The 18846-nt window shown below is 44.1% G+C and overlaps 1 protein-coding gene across 1 annotated transcript; it reads right to left on the minus strand.

The window, feature by feature from the left end:
- Positions 1 to 1971: 1971 nt before the first annotated feature.
- Positions 1972 to 18180, minus strand: onecut3a (one cut homeobox 3a). Its single transcript, XM_041792070.1, has 2 exons — positions 17142 to 18180; positions 1972 to 2264 (listed from the first exon to the last, which is right to left on the minus strand). The coding sequence occupies exons 1-2, from the start codon at positions 18178 to 18180 to the stop codon at positions 1972 to 1974; spliced, it is 1332 nt and encodes a 443-aa protein (XP_041648004.1).
- Positions 18181 to 18846: the final 666 nt, after the last annotated feature.

Here is an 18846-nt window from a genome sequence, read left to right on the forward strand (position 1 = left end):
GTTTTTGTATTTGCAACACAAACTGTTTGTGGTATCTTTGTCATTTGAGGTTTGGTTATTGTATGCCTTAAAATCTGATTCTTTTTTTATTTTTTACTACAAAAGTATATTTTAATTCAGTTAAAAGCTGATTGTTGGTTGCTATGGCACACACTGCCCGTCATCATGGGGGCGCACTGTCGCTGTGTGTGAACCCTAGTACCATATTCTTTGATTCGCATTAAGGCAGTAAGCATTGGCACTAATTATTGTAGCATTTTGACAGCTGAGTGTGGTGGTTAGCTTCGGGTTAGCTACTCATAACCCTTCTGTGGGAATAATCAGAGGATTCTGGTTTGAATAACATCTGTTGAAAACCGTTTTTTTGCAAACAGATGAGCCAAAATAATAGAAAAATGAGAGAGCGTCCCAAAATAATGTAAATCAAACCTCCGCTGCACCTCAGATGTGTCTGTGTCAGCACTGGTTGTTTTCTATCCCCTCTGTACTTGTATTCTGTGAATTCTTTAAGATTTGGATTGGTTTAATAAATCCCTGCCTTTTGCTAAATCCCTGCGTTTTCAGCATTCACTTGAACCCCCCCCTCCGGCTTCACCAGTGCTGGTTGGATGAGGAACAACAATAGGATAATGGTTAACTATTGATCTGCCTTCAAAGAGCTGCAAGGGCTTGAACGTGTTGTGCCATGACTTCTCCTCAGCATCTAGTGGCTCTTCCCTCCCCTCTCCTCCTCCTCTCTGAGGGTTCAGGTCTCTGCTCTCGACAGTAGGGGGCACTGTTGCTCTGCCAGCACAGGCAGGGCCGGGGAGGGAGAAAGAGGTGTGCTGCTGCTGCTTCTGCTGCTGCTATGTGGCCTTTGTGTCCCCATCTCCAGTGGGTTCCATGTGCTCCTCTTACATCCTGCTTTTCATATGCAGCTGTAATGTAGTTGGCTGGATGCCCGATCGTGTTGTTGTCGCTTGGTTCTCAAGTTATTGATCAGAGGAAGAGCTCCCAGCAGAACAAAGAGCATGTCCAGACATCTCACCCGCCTCTTGTGTTGGTCAGAAAAACACACAGACTCTAGGCTCGGCTTGGAGTAACAATGACACATGTCCCTGCAGGCCTCCCAACATCTGTGCAAAAAATATAGACCTGGGCCTGGAAGACCTGAGTATCTACTGCCGAGCGAGCGTCTTGAGTTTCACCTTCAGGAGGGGTCAAGGCCCCGCTCTCTCTGTCTGCATCGATTCATTTTTCAATTCATTAGTTTGCCGTATGATCAGGCTGAGCTGCTCTCTGAAATGGCTGGCCATCAGGGAATACCTTTGGCCGAGGAATGAAGGAGACTACAGGAGGGTTGAGGGGGTAGAGAGACGGAGATTAAGAAAGCCTTGTTGTTTATTTTTTCACAGGCTGCATTTGTTTTCTTTATGACGGCCTTATGTGTGTGCAGGACAGGGCTCGGATAATAAGGCTATGTGCTGTTCTGTTGTCAGATTTATTGCCGTTCTTTTTGCCCTTGTTGCTTCCATGTGCAGGCGTAGAGGGAGGATGAGAGAGAGAGAGAGGCAGACACAAAGGAGGTGAGTTGGGAGAAGAAGCAGAATCTGTGGCTACTTTGGTGGTGGAGGAGGCCGACGCATGTCTGGAACCGTCCAACAAAAAACATCAAATCTTTGGTGTCTCTTTACTTTCTCAGATGCCATAAAAATGATTTTTCTTTCAAAAAAAGACAGAATCAATGATTGTCCTTGTGTGTAATGCAGAGTGAACCTGACTTCACCTTTCACCTTTTAGATTATGTTTCAGGTGAGAGCTTGAACTTCTGACAGACGAAAAAGATGATTGCATGGCACAAAGGATTTTTTCTGGCATTCAGACAGTCCAGAACCAGGTAGGGGTTGTCATAGACAGGTTTCACAGCCAATTTCCCATGATGCCTGTTGTTCCCACCTGGTTCCCCAGCCCTCTGAATGCCCTCTCCTCCTCTCAGGCCTTGGAGAAGGTGGTGGCAGATGTTCCTGGCTGCCCGGGGCTGGCTCCGTGGTCGTCGTGCCAGCGATCCACGCAGCGGCGGCGTGCATTCATGAAGAAGTTGCTGACGGTGCTGAGCTCCAGGCCCAGCTGCTGGGAGATGGTGATCTGCATTTCCTTGGATGGACGCTTGTTTTCCTTGAAGATGGCGATGAGCGTGCGGCGCTGCAGGTCGGTGAAGACCAGACGCTGCTTCTTGGGCGCCGTGTTGCGGTCCTTGTGTTGCTCCTGTTCTTTGCGCTTGCAGGCTTGGTATGGATGGCAGCGGTGGGAGGGATTGGGATGAGAGTGGGAGGCAAAGAGGGGAAAAGAACACAAAGCCAGGTAAATATACAAAAGTGATTTTTGTCCTGATAAAAAAACCAATGACATAGATGTGGAGGGAAGCAAAGTTACAGAATGTATCATTAGCCAGTACTTAAACACATGAAAGCTAGTTTCTACAGCAGCAGAGATTCTACAGCTCCATCTCTATCGCCATATTAAAGTTGATTTAAAGCTAATCCATGCCTCCTGCCCAGTGGGAATATTCCTTCCATCCTGCAGAGTGCAGACAGGGAGCCAGCCTGCGGTGAGAGAAAGATGGGGTGAGGAGGAGGGTGAGGAGGGGGGACTGGCTGTTGCCTGCTAGCTGGAGACACTGCTGTTTGATTCAATATTAATGCAGTTTGAGTCGCAATGGGGGACTGAGTGACTGTTGCACAAAAGTAAGCATTTTGTGTGTGTGGAAATGAGAGATAGAGGAGGGGCAGATAGAGAGAAAAAGGTTGGGGAGAAAAGAACAGAAAAGGTGGAGGAGGAAGAAAAAAATGTGTGAGTGTGTGAGAGAGAGCCAAAGCGAGGGCTGAGAAGACGAGGGAGGGGCGGCGAGCGAAGGAGAAAGAGAGATATTGACCGACTTTGCTGTAGGAATTGGGGGGTTCTCTGTAGGGACTGAGGTCAGAATCCCCCCCAGCAGGTCTACAGTCTGCTACTTCAAACGTAGCCCACTGGAGCCCACTCTATTGAGCTCTGAGAGGGTATTTATAACCCACTCACCCCCCAACCCAACCCCCTCCCCAAATGCTTGAGAGGTGCCTGCACTGGCTGCTACAAGCCCCTTCCTATACGCAGAGCGATTTTCAAAAGAAACACTCTTTTTAGGTTTGGGGAGGGGGTCCAAGGGGGGCGTTGAGGTTGTAGGCAGCGAAACACAGAAATTAATAGTTAATAGACTGTTGTATTGTGGGTAAGGGTGTTGTAAGTCAAAGTTTTTGTGGGAGATGAGTGGAAAGCCGCAGACAGGCTCAGCATAAAAGACACAAACGGTGTCCAGAGATGATGAAGCGGGAGTTGAGTGAGTGTAGAAGGTTAAGGCTCCACCTCTGCAGCCACATGTTCCCCCTGCTGACTGAGGATCGAATCCTGCCAGAACGGACTGCATGTCCCTCTCTGCCTCCCTACCGTCTCCACAGAACGAGAGCAAATTGGAGAGGGAGAGAGAGAAAGATGCCATCCCAGTGGGGTCTCCACCTGCTGCCGTTGGTATTCTCTGATACTTTCATACTCGCTTTCAATAATGTCTCCCTCCCACGCCGTGTGTGCGAATCTTGATGCATTTAAGGACAGAATTTGCTCTCTTGTGTTCTTCCTGTGTGGGTTTGAGTTTGTGTATGTGTGTGTTTAGGGAGGAAGGTTGTGATTATGCTGAAGTGGCTGGAGCCAAGCAGTGGCGCTGTGTGTCTAATTACAGTGGAACAGAGCCCATTGATCAGCCATTGCAGTCCAATCTGTTTACTACAGATGTCTAACCTGCACACTGGCCCATCCATCATATTCATATTTCACATCAACACCGCAGCTATATATATATCATGCACACATACACATATGTTAATATGCTGCACACAAATTTGTCTAAATACACACTTGTGTTTGCAGTTTGTATATCATCATATAAAAAGGCTTTGATTTATTATAGGATTAAAGATATTCCCAACCAAGAGGAAGAGGCTCAGGGTGATTATCATTTCATAATTTTATCTAAAATTGTCCCTGTAGCTCAGAGGCTATACTAACTGATCAAAAAATTACGCTTATGAAGGGTATCTTTGCAAAAGAATAACAATATTACAGGTATTGATGCTTTTTTGCCAAATTGCTCTAAATTTTACAAAATAGCAGCATTTTGCAAAGTTTTGTATGCAAAACTTAAAAGCAACAAACAAAACAAGATACCTCCTGTCATTTTCAGTGGTTGATGAATTCTTTAGGAAATAGATTCTGTGTCACTTATTGACCTTTGAAATCATATTTTCATCCCAAGTTAACCACTTAGAAATAAATCATTCCTGATTACAGTAACCTACTTTTTTAGAAGAATCCTGCCCAAAGCACATGTCTGTTTCATAAACCATGTGGTCATTATTTTCTAATGTTTAACTCAATATAATTCTCCTTAAACAGTTTGAATTGGCTTCCTTATCTCACCATCAGACACGGACACAATGATATAGTCATTTTCGATATGGCATGGTAAATGTATGTCTGTTTTATCACTGGTAAATGTCCATCAATGTTATGACTGGACGTTATTAGTTGTATTAATTCAAAGCCAAACTACCACATTCTCAAGATTGTATATTAACTGACTACTAACAAGCTGAGCTCTTTCCAACTTTCTCTTCTGCACCTCACACTTTTCAAACCATTTCTTTTGAAATAGGAATTCTCACATGTGCAAAATAACACCAAGATTTTGGACTGAGTGAACTGTGTCAATCCATGGCCCCAGTTTTATTTACAGGCCTGCATATACAAGGATTCCCTGAGCATGCATGATTTTATCCACATGAGGATGCGCTGCGTGTTCTACATTTGGGGCTGCATCAGCTCCCCACTGACCAACAAGAAGCTACAACTACTCAGCAGCTACATGCACTCCCCTCCTGCTCGGACTTGTATGCAGAGGATTCGTCTCTCAGCAGGACTAAGATCCTGAACATGCAGAGAAGCTCTGCGGCAGCCTGTTTGAAGACCACGCAGAAGCAGTGAGTATGCAAAGATACTGACCGCCTATGAGAACACAGGAATGTCTAAAAGCATTGGAGAATTTTCTGTTGCCATGTAATGTTTAAAATACGACACACAGTTTGACTTCATAATGAACATGTAATGTTCATTTTCACATGACTAAGAATATGTTTTAATGAACAGGAACTGGTGCAGGAACATTTTGACAGCTTTTAGAGCAACTTCCACTGTTTTTTTTAATATCTGGAACAATAAAGTTTATGGCATTATCAATATAGATTTATTACTATCTCAATATTGGAGACCACTCTGAGTTCCCATTTATTTTTATGTAGCTTGGCCAGAAGACCTCCTTTGCTTCACCTGAGCACAACCTTTTTCTCCCATGATTCCTTTGGATGTGTAACCTTGTACAGGTATGCAGTCACACACACCATGTAATGTGAAGTGCTGGATTTACAGACTTTATTTCTCGTGGGAAAATGAGTCATGGTTCATAAAAAAAAACAGGGAAAAGGATCATTTTTCAATAATCTGATTAGAGATGTGCCGACTTCACAAAAAGGCTCCCTTACTCTGTCTGAAATAAAGACAGATCTATTTAATCAAAGCAAAGATAAAAAACAAAAGAAACCGATTTGACGAGTATCTGTGGTTCAAAAGTAAAGAAACTCAGAAAGTAGTTGAACTTTTAGGCACATTAAGTCCTGAAAATGTAATATTCAATAGATAAAAGTCTGCAGAAGACCTTAGCAAACATCTACATCTTTTATTTTACAAAATTTTGGATGAAATAGGTCAATCGAGGTTGTTTTGGTTGTCTAATTTTTCATCTTGTTATCCCAAGATAGCATACTATTTTTATTTGATTTGATCTTTGTTTTTTATTGATTATTTTTGGACTTTGACCTTCATTCTGATAGGACAGCTAAAGAGAGACAGAAAACTTGGCACAAGAGAGGGGACGACGTGCACCAAATATGCACGGAGACTGGGAATCAATCCCCTGACCCATAGAAGCCCTTAACAGACATTTGCACATCTAAATTTTCTGAGTTTTCAATGAAAATGAATAAATTGTGGTTGATTGGTTGTCTGTTATTTCACCCTGTTAGCCAAAGATAGCTATATTGTTTTTGATTTGATCGTATAGCACCAAATATGTGCTGAGACCCGGAATCAAACCTACTACCCTTAGAAGCCCTTAGCGGACATCTACATGTTTTATTCTACTGAATTTTCAATTAAAAGTAATCAGTTAATTTTGTTTTGGTTTTTTATTTTCACAGCTTGTTATAGCAAGATAACTGTACTGTTTTGATCTGATTTGATCTTTGTTCTTTAAGATTATTTTTGAGCATTTTGCCGTTACTCAGGCAGGACAGCTGGAGAGAGAAAGGAATCATGGGATGAGAGAGTCGGGGATGACATGGACCAAATAAGCGCACAGACTGGGATTCAGTCCCAGGACCCTATGAATTTTAATTTCAGTGAAAATTAAAGTTAAATTAATGTTTTAGTTGTCTTTTATTGCATCTTGTTATCTCAGGGTAACTACACTGTTTTTTATTTGATTTGGTCTTTTTAAGATAATTTTTTGGTATTTTCGCCTTCATACAAAAAAGGACAGCTGAAGTGAGAAAGAAAACATGGGATGAGCGAGTGAGGAAGACATGTCCCAAATAAGCGCAGAGACTGGGAATCGATCATGCCAGGCCTCTGTATATGGGCTCCTGCTCTACCAACTGAGATAAAACGGTGCCCTGATTTGATCTTTGTTTATTTCAAACATATCCAAAAGAAAAAATATTTTCATGAATTACTCAAAAAGTGCAACATACTCTTTACAGTTGATGCATCTGATATCGATATTTAGAAAAGCACATATGAAATGGCTTTATGCACAGAAGACAGTGGACAAGGTTGGGGTGGGCGGAGAGAGTGGAGTAAGACATGCAGGAAGAAGCTTAAGATTATGAGTAGTATGTCTTGAAAGCACTGACAGAACCTCTAGGCTACCAGCATCCTATAGATCAACATTTCTAGGACTTAGTGAAATGAATCATCACAGTAAAAGGTACACTAAAATGCATGGCTGTGTGTCCACTTTGGGCTTTCGTAGAAATCAGGATTATATCAGCACATTGGGTTTTAAGTACTAGAAGCTTTGGAGTGTGTGCTTTCCTAACATCCTCACACACCTAATCCCCCTCCCCACCACCACCACCACCACCCACCGCGTGCTATGTGCCGTGTCGGTCGGCAGGTGTCGCTCTCGCCGTGGCCCCGGCTGCACAGGGGCGCCATAGTGCGCTGCGTTTGCTACAGGCGCTGGATTTAGTAATCAATATCGATCGATCGGTGAGGAAGGGGCCCTGATTACTGAACCAAGCTCAGCGTAGAAAAGAAAAAAAATCGATCATTGCAGCTTTTAGAGCTACAGTAGGCACCGAGCAGAGAGACGGACTGAAACTCATGCACAAAGAGCCACCGGACAGGAGCACAAATCCTGGTTTGAGCGTCTTTTTTATTCTGAGGTGTGCACCCTGCTGATCGGACTACACGTGCATGCAGAAATATTTATTTGCTGTTTGGAGCTGTGAACAGGAGCAGGCCTACTTTGAATGCATCCTTCAGGCTCCTCACAAACAAGCAAACTGATTAACAAATGCATATTTGTTAGCCTTGCTTTGTTTTAGATCAGCTTTCTATTTATTTCCCCTGAAGTAGAATCCAAATGATACAAAGCAGAAGTCCAGTTTGTCAATTCAAGAGTCAAGCAGTCTTTACTTTTTAACTCTCTAAATTTCCAAAATAAGAAATTCTTCAACTTCTCCTCCACTCGGATGAAAAAAAGGTGTAACTCGGGCCTATTCCTCTTCCGCTGATGACATTAATATTCTTTGCTTCACGACAAACCAAGCGAGGTTAAGAGAAAGGCCCAGGGTGTTCAATATCGATCGATAGATTCGTGAATAATTCGTGTGTGAAATTCAGTTCGTCCAATTAATTATGCCTCCGAGGAGAAGGAGGAGGTGGTGGAGGGAGAGGACGAAGGGAGGGAGTGCATGAGGCCTGGAGAGGAGATTCATGAAGGGGTGGAGAGGAAGGAAGCATGATGATCCGGATTTTCTTAAGAGAAAACATCAGAGAGGAGGGGAATAAGCACATGATCATCACCTGTTCCTAGGTGTTTGGAGCGCGCGCGCTCACAGCTGTCTCCGGCCTCTTCGTGTCCCTGCAGATGTGCGAGTCCACCTTGAGCATTAATCATTTATTGATCATCGCTGCCCTTCCTGCTCATAATGAGAAAGTCAAACGGCCTAATATTGTGCCTGTAGTGTTTTATGAAAGCATGATTACAGATCTGCATCTCAAATCATCCCTACAGTCTTTTTTACTTTCCAAACTCCGCTCGTGCACACTCCTGAAGCCCTGTTTGTTAAGCAAGCAGGGCCATAGTCTGCTGATTTAATTAATTTACCAATAAACATGTTTACCGGTCACGGTTCGGCGCATTTATACACACTCACACCCCGGTCATTGTTGGAAAGCAATCCTCACAGTAATCTTTGCAGCGGGCTTGTAGTTGCACTCCTTTCCCGTTGCATGATGGGACAATTTGATATTTAAGCCTCTGTTTTTATTAAGTAACATATGTGCAGGTTCACATGGACTGTTGCCCTAAAGATTGATAGCAGTGTGAATATCCGCCTGTGTATACGGTGGCATTTATTTCTACTGGCTGCAGGGCAATGCCAATCTCTCTCTCTCTCTCTCTCTCGCACGAGGCCAAAACACTTCCAGCTCAATACTCCTTAATGTAATGAGTGAGAATTGGTGTTAATATACTGATAAAGCGACACAATTTGTTTGTTTGCCTTCTCCAGCGACTCGGCTGCGAGGCATTTCTTCTCCAAGTACTTCAATAACACTCAACCTGAACTCAGTTACACCTTCGCCCACATCAAACCTCAGCCCTCTGCAGCTCGGCTGCCTGCAAACATTTCAATTCTACCTCTGTGCTGCATCATGCACTGGAATCTCTCTTTGCTTTGACAGAAAAATCAGACAATGTCATCTTCTCTCTGTCGGTTTAAGATGCGCAAAAAGCACATTATAATAATAATAATTTTAGCCTGTAATTTGTTATTAGCAACCAAGTGTTAAACCCATTGCAAAGTTTTAAAAAAATCAATAATGAGTAAAGGCTGCAGCCTGTGATGATCACACTCCTTATGAGGTTTTAGATAATTAAACGCACTGAGCCATTGAGAGGAGCGTATAAATGACTGGATTTGAACCTGCATCATTTGGTGCCAGTTTAATAGCAGCCTTGCTTCCGCATGTGCCACTTATTTGTATGAGCAGCTCCATTGTTGGAGTGCTACTCTTATCTGCGATCAGCATTGATTTCATTCATAATTGCTTTGACCAGTTATGCGTGATAGCGGTAATGATCATGATGCTTTATTTTGAAAGGGCAGGCGCGCTGCAGACAACAGGTGTAGGCCTGCACGGTGTATTTTCCTGTATTCAAGCATCAGCCCGTTCATTACATGTTAGAGCTTAAAATGAAAAAATAAAAATGCACATCCAATTCCACAAAAATATATAAGGTGTAAAATTATGACTCAATATTTAACTTGTTAGAAAAATAAATCCGCCTCGTGAAAAATAGTCCCGCACGAAGGCCAGGCCAGGACTCGCGTTCTTGGTTATGTTTTCATTCAGTAAATTGAGTTTTGAATCTAAAGATCTGCCTTTACGCATTTACCCAAAAGAACAAACGTGCGTAAAATGTTTTTTTTTTTTTTTTTTTTTTTTTTTTTAAAGGAAGAATTAAGAAGAGCAAAATCTGAATGTGATTAGAACATCAGAGGTCAATAAGGTCACAGTTTCCTTATTCACACCATAACTGTGGAGGTTTATGAACATTTCTCCAAACACTTAAATATTGCGTAAATATCAGAGTTGATTTACGTGTTTGTCGCAGGAGCATCTTCAGACTGATGTGCAGTCAGATGACTGTTTTTATTCTCAGACGGCTTTTTTATATGCAGGAATTTTCCACATTCAGTTCAGTATAGACCTCACTCAGTCACATGAGAAACCTTACTGCGCTGTTTAACTACATTTATATTGTCTATTTTACCACAACACCAAACAAAACATATTAGATTAAAATTAGTACACGTTTCAATAAAGCAAATTCGTTTCTTTTATTTGGGGGTTTGTATTATTATTATTGATTATAATTGTATTTATTTATTATTATTATTTATTTTACATCTCTGAGCTCAGTTTAGCACATCTTGTCTAGATTTAATTTTTTACAAGGGTGTTAATTCTCTGAAACGTATTTTTTCCCCCTATTTTAAATATATTTCATTTTGTTTTTCCTGAACACTCCAAATCATCAGAATAATTAATTGTATATGTATCATTCCGGTTTTATCAACCATGCATTTTTAAGATAAAATTCATTGTAATGAAAATTGTATTTTTTATCATTTAACCTGATGGTGTAAACATATTATTATTGTTAGATTTATGGAGTAAATGTAATCCACACACGCTTTAGCAGACATGTAGAAATCCTGATAAGATAAGAACAGTCAGCAGTAAATGGATCAAATGAATATTAGTGAGTAGATAACCTGCAGCCTCTTGCTTATATTTAATACCATGTTTAATACAGGCTTCATGCGCACTCATCGATTCATTCATCAATTGATTTCACAGCCGTTTTGTTCCTTTGTTGATCTGTGTGGGGTTGCCCAACCGGAGTTTCGGGTTGCATGTATGTGTGTGTGTGTGTAAGTGTGTGTGTTTGCGGTTTTGTTGTGATCGACCCTACACAAAGACTTACACAGGTTCTGTTCAAACCATCTGTAGGATCTCGTTTCAAAAAGGCCGGAGAGGAGGAGACGTGATTTGTTTCAACATTTCTGAATCTACCTGCTGCTTTATTTTTTTACAACACATCATTAAACCTCAAAAAGGAGAGAAAACGGCTCCTCGCACTTCACGGAATGCTTTACAAAAATGTTGATTTTTTTTTTTTCTTTCAAACCCAAAATTAATAATGTATTGTCTCCTGAAATCAATATTTCCCTTCAACGCTTGGAACAAAATTTCAAAAGACGATTTCATTTCAGAAAAAGGAAAATATTCCCTTTTCAGCAGCAAAGGTAGATTTTATCCCTTTTATCCCAAATTGTGATCTTATAATTTTTAATATCCAAATTAAAACGCGAGAATAAGGCGGAGTAATCTCGTCTAACACGAGATTAAAAGACTTGATAGTAGTTAATCCTTTTCTTTAATTGCGCGGACATTGTCTATGCCTCGTGTTCCTCTGCTGTGCATTAAACAAACCATTATCGGACCTTTAATAAGCGATGGCCTGCCAGGGTGTCAGATAAGCAGCCAGTGAGAGCAGGACACAGATTTATAACCAAGGTCCCCAAAAGTAATCCGATACTGTCACACTTTTCCCTCTGCAGGAGTGGAGACATCTGACACTTTAGCAGCAAAAAGAGAGTAAAACGATATGATGATATTATAATGTGACTTAAACTCATTTCAGAGATCATTCCTTAGAAATAAAGATTTCGGGAAACACCGTTCTATCTACTTGTGATGCGTCCAAGCGCGCAGGACGCACGGTGCAGCAGCAACACTATTTTGGGGGCATCCCGTTGTTACATAACAGCTGAGCTGATTTGCTGTGGTCAACATTTTTAATCGCACAACCAGTCTGCTCTTTGGACACGTCACCTGCTTCTGCTCTTGTGTAAACCTCTGCAGATTGTGGCAGGTCAAAAGCCACTGTATGATTTGTTTTTTTTTTTTCCACTAAGGAACACACACACACACACACACACACACACACAGAACTAAAGCAAGCAGCAGCATCACTTTAAGAAGCCAATCTAGCAAAGAGCACGAGGACATGTAATGACTTTAATTGTGATGATCTTAATTTTTTCAGTCCTTTGTATTCTTGCATTGAAATGGGGCGCGCACGCAGCGCCGTTAACCCTTTGAAGCTAGCCGCGTGCATTCAGTCGACTCTGCCAGCAATTTGATTTAAAGGTCATTCTCTCCTATCGATCCGGTTTGGCGAGGGGGCGACGGAGGAGCGTAGGAATTGATCATCTAAAATAGAAGAGACGGTGTTCGAGACTGTACAGAGTCCAGACCTCTGCTGCATGTATAATTGCTAAGTACGCCCCCCGTGTGAATTGGACCGAGGTGTGTGTGTGCGCGCGCGCGCCTAAAAAGAGAAATGGATGAGGATGTGGGAGACAGTGCAGGCTCGTGCTTCTGTCGCTAATCTGATTTCTATTAAAATTACATAATTTAGAATAATAAGGTCGGCTGGTCGGAGCAGTGTGGGTGGGATGTATAATGAGCAGAAAGAGGTTAACTGTGTGTGAACTGTAAGCTGTCTCGTGCTGCTAATCCTCCTCTATCACAGAAATGGAGATCAGCGACTGAAACCTTTTGGAATAATAAAAAAAAAGTCATCAGGATAGGTGTACAGAGAGAACATGCGAAGTTTATTAGTCGTTGTGTAGAGTGTGTGTTTGAAGGGTGAGCTGTTAATGGGAGAAATGGTGTTGCATGGTGGAGATGGAGGGGGTTGCATGGCTGCATGGCGCAGCTCCAGAGATGGAAGGCAGAGGCCGGGGAATGGAAATCGATACAGATTCAGGGCTCGCCAGATCGGCCTTAACAATGTGGCGCAGACGCACTCTACATCCTGATCACATACACACAGGAGAGGAGAAACGGGGAGGCGACACGTTTGCAGGCTGTGATATGCTCCTGTGTTATACAGAAATCTCAGCAGACTGTGTGCATCGTAACTCAAGCTGCATGTTTAGACCCCATCCTTATGTAAGTTGCATGGCGCATTCCATAAAGACGACTCACAGCAGCCTTTAACATGAAGATTTATGCAAACATACCGCTGAATTAATCGGCTTCCTTCTCAAACATGCAGCCAGCATCTTATTGCCTGCTTGCAGATAATGATGCAAGGCGTGAGATGTCATTTCATCTGGTCTGAGCCGCACTGAACCCGGGATTAAAACCAAATAGCCTCGAGGTATAACCTCCAGAAAATGACTGTTGCTCTCCCACCAGAGGATTTCAAAGGCGTTGCTTGTACATGCGTGTCTCACTACTTACAGCACACGATGCTGTGCTTAACGAACAACGAGGCTCTGAAACCGCAGCTGCACTGTTTACCCCCCTATCTTCCCCCTCACACATCAATTATTAAAGTCCCAATCGATCATTTCGCAGGCTAACATCAAGCCACATCTTCATGAGAAAAAAAAATCCTGTTTTAGATTAACCCGCATCAATCACATAGTAATGCCCCATCCAATTAAACCCATTATCCCGGCTTAAATGACCCAAAAGAAGCATCACCACCCGGACTACTTTTTGTTGCTGCAGGATATATGTATAGGCATCCCAAACTAAATAAAAAACGACCTTCAGTTTGTGTTGTGCAGCTCCTAGAAGGAGTGAGATGAGATTTAAATGGAAACCCCTGTTGGACTGGAAAGTAGGGTGCTGGGTGATGTGATTGACGCGATTGTGGATTGTAATATTGATCGATGGGTGGGAGCTGTTGGATGAAATAATGGTGTTTAGGGCCTACAAGAATGCTATTAACTATGTATTGGTAAAACTCCAGTTCACCACCTTGAACTGTCCTCCAAACAGAGAAAAGGTGCTGCAGATGTGCATAGAGGCGCGTTTCAGCACCATGGACAGCGCCTAGACCTCTAATGTGCATGCTTTGAGGAAACAAAGAGCAGGCTGTGCACTCTTTAGGCGGCATATAAATTAACATAAATGCATTTGACCTGCAGAAAAAGAATGTTTACCATCATTTCAAATGTCCAAGTAGGTTTGATTCAGCCAGATGTGAGGGCAGAATGGGCTATATAATAAGACCTGGTCTGAAATTAACGGTATATCTCATAAGAGCCAACTCAATTAGACAATATTTACCAAGGGAAATGAATTGCATTGCACTGGTGCACGCGCGGGGCACAATAGGGCCCAGTGTGACGGTGATGGTGGTGCACGGGGAGGAGTATTGCTCCGGGATTAGGCCTGTGTAAACTGCGTGTAGTCCATTGAAACATGAATAGAGGCCTCTCACCCTCATTCTCAACAATGTTTTCCCTGCGTGTCCTGTGGGTCCTGACCTGCGCCCCCTGGCACGTGCTCTGGCCATTCAAATGGTAATAAACCAACTGCGCTTTTTTTCCTCTCTCTCTTTTTTTGGGGAGGGATGCCATGGCACCTCATCACTGTCATAGGGAAGAAACGATGCGTAATGGAGAGGATCTTGGAGATATTTCTTCGATTTTGCTGTGAAATTAAACCCACTATTGGTGATGATACACCACAGATTTGGTGATGTGATTGTGTATTTTCTGTATTGTTTGGTGTGAAAATTGCGCGTGTATCTGTGTAACCTAAACCCCGCAGGACAAATGAGTGAGGGCACATTACGCACAACAAATGGACCATGATTACAGAAAAGAAAAAAGGTGTTGCAATGGCGTTTTTTTTTTTTATAACAGCTGTCCTATTTCCCCCCTTTTTCCGGCTCCAGCCTCCCCCCTCCGCTCCGGGGGAGAGACCAATGGGAGAGAGTGCTGAGGCGGGATAATTGATAGATGCACTGGCTATCCTTATCGATCAGGGCTGTATTGACCCAACCAAATACATTGAGATGGAGTGTGGAATTCAACACAGATGCAAAGACGAATTGTTTTCATCGTTAATGCGATCTTTAAATGCCTCGCAAACCTCACTTTGCGCGCGTCCTTCCCACTCCGTGCAGCTTGACAGTGGAGCAGCCTTTTTATTTAAACAGTAAAGCTTTAAGATGCTCAGAAAGGCACCTAAAGGTTAAAGCTTTTAGCTGGGCCTGGCTGATTGGCTCTGCATATGAAGAACACAATAGGTGGGGAAGCCTGTGGGTCTTTGCCCTCGTTGCATTGGGAGATGTTGAGCGTGAAGGACACACACTCATATGCACACACTCCCCCCTCAAACGGGCCTATCTGTGCTCTGTTTTTCGTTTCAGGGCTGGATTGTCGTGTGTGTGCAGACACTGGCATTTTCACATTAGCTAAGCAGGGCAGCGGCATTGATTTGTGTGACTGTGATGAATTTGGAATAGTAATTTGAATTTATTGATTGATGTGGCCGAGCGAGTATGGCCCAGCCTCACTTTCAGCATCGCAAACCCCCCCCCAACTCCCACTCCCAGCCCACATGCGCACCGAGGATAATGGTGATTTTAAATGCAATAAGTAAAATGTTGCCCCGTGCATTTACATACGAGTCATTTGCCATTTAGCCCAACTTGATTTTTCATTCAGGCCCATTGTGACAGCAGGTTAATGCACAATGCACACAAAGCGCAGAAAATCTGCTGATTCTAGAGAAAAAAGAATAACACAATTAGTCGATTTGAGCATCAAAATGCATTTTCAAATCACATTATTGATAACATCCTTAGCCTGTGGATCAGATTAGAACAAGAGTGAAGCCCAGATTTCCATACTACTATCAAAAACGCACGCACATCTACACATCATATACCAGGCTGCAGGTGTGCTCTGCACAGGACTGTGCCACTCCAACATGTCAATTGGATTGGGGGGTTTTATCCTGATGCCGAGTGTGGAAGATATAAAACCCCACAGCCCAATTAGCTTTAACAGCAGTGGCACTTAAAGAGACAATTGTGGAGTGTTTAAATCTTTATTTACCAGAACCCCACTAAATGCGCAAAGGAACAATTTACATGCCATTAAGTGCTTTTCAATAGGGCATTGACTGGAACTAAAATATGCCACTATATCTGCTTAATTGAACTGTTCTCTGAAATACGACACAGAGGAGCTGATTGACGTTTGGAGGCGCTGCACGTCTAAACGGGGCCTTTACACAAACATCAATGAGAGGGGACCTCTCACTCACATCTCTGTTTTAACCCTTCTGCGACGTCTCCCATTTTCATTTGTGTCCTGTTAATCAGGTGTTAGAGGGTGTAAAGGGGGCGGGGAGGTGGGCTCAAATCACAGCGTTTATGTGAGGATCTTTGCGCAATAAAAATCCCAACCAAGGACATGAGCCAGAGAAAAAGAAGCCCTCCTGAACACAAAGAGTACCCAAACATTACTGTTATCACGTTTTAACAATTCCCCATGTAAACCCTTATAAACCATAAGAAGTGTAAACCAACTGAAAGGCTAAACAGGCCCTAGACCAACTTTGGAAGAGGGCAGAAGACAGAACAGAGCAAAGAAAGACGCATCTGTTTGTGTCTCTGTCTTTCAGATCCAAATCGATCATTTATCAGTGCGCTGCTCTGAAAGGGGACGCCTGGACCTGAAATATTGATCCATAGGAGGTCATGCTCCCCAGACTCTCTGGCCAGGCCTCAGACGATCCTTGTTTGCGCCTTATTTGACAGGACGAGTATCACATCAAGAGTGTTTGATACAAAAGAGTCCAAAGTAAAACTTGGTGTTTGCACTGGTCTCAGAGTGTGGGTTTGTTATACTTCTAAAGTAATTGCAGTGAGATGTAATCAATTTTGGGAACATCCTGATTTGATTTCCTTTGTTTGGTCTCCAGTGTGTGTGTGTGTGTGTGAGAGAGAGAGAGAGAGAGAGAGAGGGTGACAGGAACAGTGACAGAGGGAGAGGAGTGTGTAACTTTGCTATGTCCGTGCGTAAAACGGTGCGTAAAAACAAACATCTGTGCAGGGGGCATGCGTTTGCACCTCGTGTGATTTTAAAAGTCACCTCTTCTCTTTTGTTTCTAACAGCTCCAGTGTTTCACAGCGTCTGTTTATACTCACATGGATTGTATCATCAATCAAAATATAGATTTCCCCCAACATTTAACACCCCAACTGTCATGATGAAGTTTTACTCAATACAATCGACTAATAACTTCTAGTAATGTCTGTTTGAGCAGCTATTGACAGTCTCGCCACATTGACTCTTAATTGATCCCTCCACATCACTCAGGTTGGGAGCTGTCTCCTCACTCACCTGCAAGCCTGAGCGCCGACATCCGCTGGAACTCTGGCTCCTGGAGCCACTTCCACATCCTCCTGAACGTCTCCCGGCCTGACTTGAGTTTACTCCACGGTTTAGGATTCCGCAGCAGGTCGGACAGAGTTCCCTGGGACCGGCACAAGATCCTCTGAGCAAAGATGGCCTGTGGGATGCTGTAGCGCTTGAGCTCCGCCGTTATTCGCTGTGCCACCTCCTTGGTGTTTATCTCCTCCACCTGCCCAGACCCGCCGCCCTGCCCGCCTCCCACCACCGTCTGCCTGTCCCGCTCAGACAGCATGGACCCGTTTGCCTGAGAGTGCGGATGGCTGTGATGGTGGATCCCGTTCAAGGAGGTCATGAGCCCGGCCCCGTGGCCCCCGAGACCCCTGGCCAGGTGCTCCTCTCCCCGGGACAACATGGCCGCGTGGGACTCAAACCCCCCCGAGGAGATCATCTTGTCGTTGGAGAGGTGAGCACCGGGGCCGTAGGCGCTGAGAGTCTGCTGGGAGCTGTGCAAAGAGCCCAGCCCGTTGGAGAGAGGGGACAGAGGCTGGCCCATGCCGGACATGTCTTTGGGATAGTGGCCGTAGAGGTTACTCATGGAGGCGAGGCTTCGGTCGTCCCTCATCAGGGTGAAGCTGCCGCTGACGTTACCGGCTGTGAGCCGCTGGTGCGCCGGATGATGGTGAGCATGTGGGTGCGGGTGGTGAAATTTCTCCGACACGGTGGATATGGGGGGCAGGTGCTGCAGCGGCGTCAGCGTGGTGTAGGTGCTGCTCAGGCTCATCCCGGAGTCACACGACATGGTCATGGCCGGATGCAGGGGCCCAGACAGCGCGTGGTCTGTGCGGTAGTCCCCCGCTCCTTCCAGTATCGAGGCCATGCTTGACACCATGGCTGAGCGCCCGTGCGACACCAAGTTCCGATGCGACGCCGACGACTGGCGCGCGTGCGGCGAGTTCATTAAGTCGCTCGTTTGATGGGAGTGAGAAACACCGTGCAGATTTCCAATGTTTTCCATTGTAAGCTCCATCGCTGAAAATGATCTTTATTTCCACCCCTCTCACCACTCTCTCGCTCTCTCCCTCGCTGCTCTCCCTCTCTCACTGTCGCTCTGTCTCACACTCCTTTCCAATAAATTTTCAACGATTTCAAAGCCAAGCCATTGATTGTAGTTGCCTCTCTGCAGTCAATCCAGCATGGTTTTAAAAGATCGGGTCCCGGCGCCACAAGCCCTCCGCTCACTGTGTGTAGGTGCAGCCTGCCTGGATTTCTCTCGCTGTTGGAGCACCTTCTACTATACCCAAAGCGCTGCTCTGCTCTCTGTGTGTATATTGACGCGCCCGCGCTCATGTTAGGATGAGACCGAGCCTGTGCGCATGTGCGCGCCCCCGTGGTCTATTCTCGCACTCGCGCACTCTGTCTGGGGCCACCCTGACGTCACTGGCCCCTATGTCATGGGTTGTTCATGTTGCACAGTGAGCCTTAAATTCCTGAAAAAGATTGCATTAGACTCAGAGATAAAACACAGACCTGCAATCCTCTGCAGAGTGCGCAACATCTCCACTCAGATGGATAAGACGGACTCGCTCCTTGTTTTTCTTTCTGATAAAAGCGTTTGACATGGCGCCAGAACGCATGTGATGCTTCTGCGCAAAGTTAAAGATTAATTGACATGTGTCACATCAGGCCACGGGTG

The sequence above is a fragment of the Cheilinus undulatus genome, linkage group 7 (genome assembly GCF_018320785.1).
Source record: "Cheilinus undulatus linkage group 7, ASM1832078v1, whole genome shotgun sequence".
Classification (NCBI taxonomy): domain Eukaryota; kingdom Metazoa; phylum Chordata; class Actinopteri; order Labriformes; family Labridae; genus Cheilinus; species Cheilinus undulatus.

Excerpts from the sequence above, each read along its gene's own strand:
- onecut3a (XM_041792070.1), bottom strand. The coding sequence starts at position 18,180 with ATGGAGCTTACAATGGAAAACATTGGAAATCTGCACGGTGTTTCTCAC. Across the intron at positions 2,265-17,141 it reads GTCGGCGCTCAGGCTTGCAG|CCTGCAAGCGCAAAGAACAG; the intron begins GTGAGTGAGGAG and ends ATCCATACCAAG.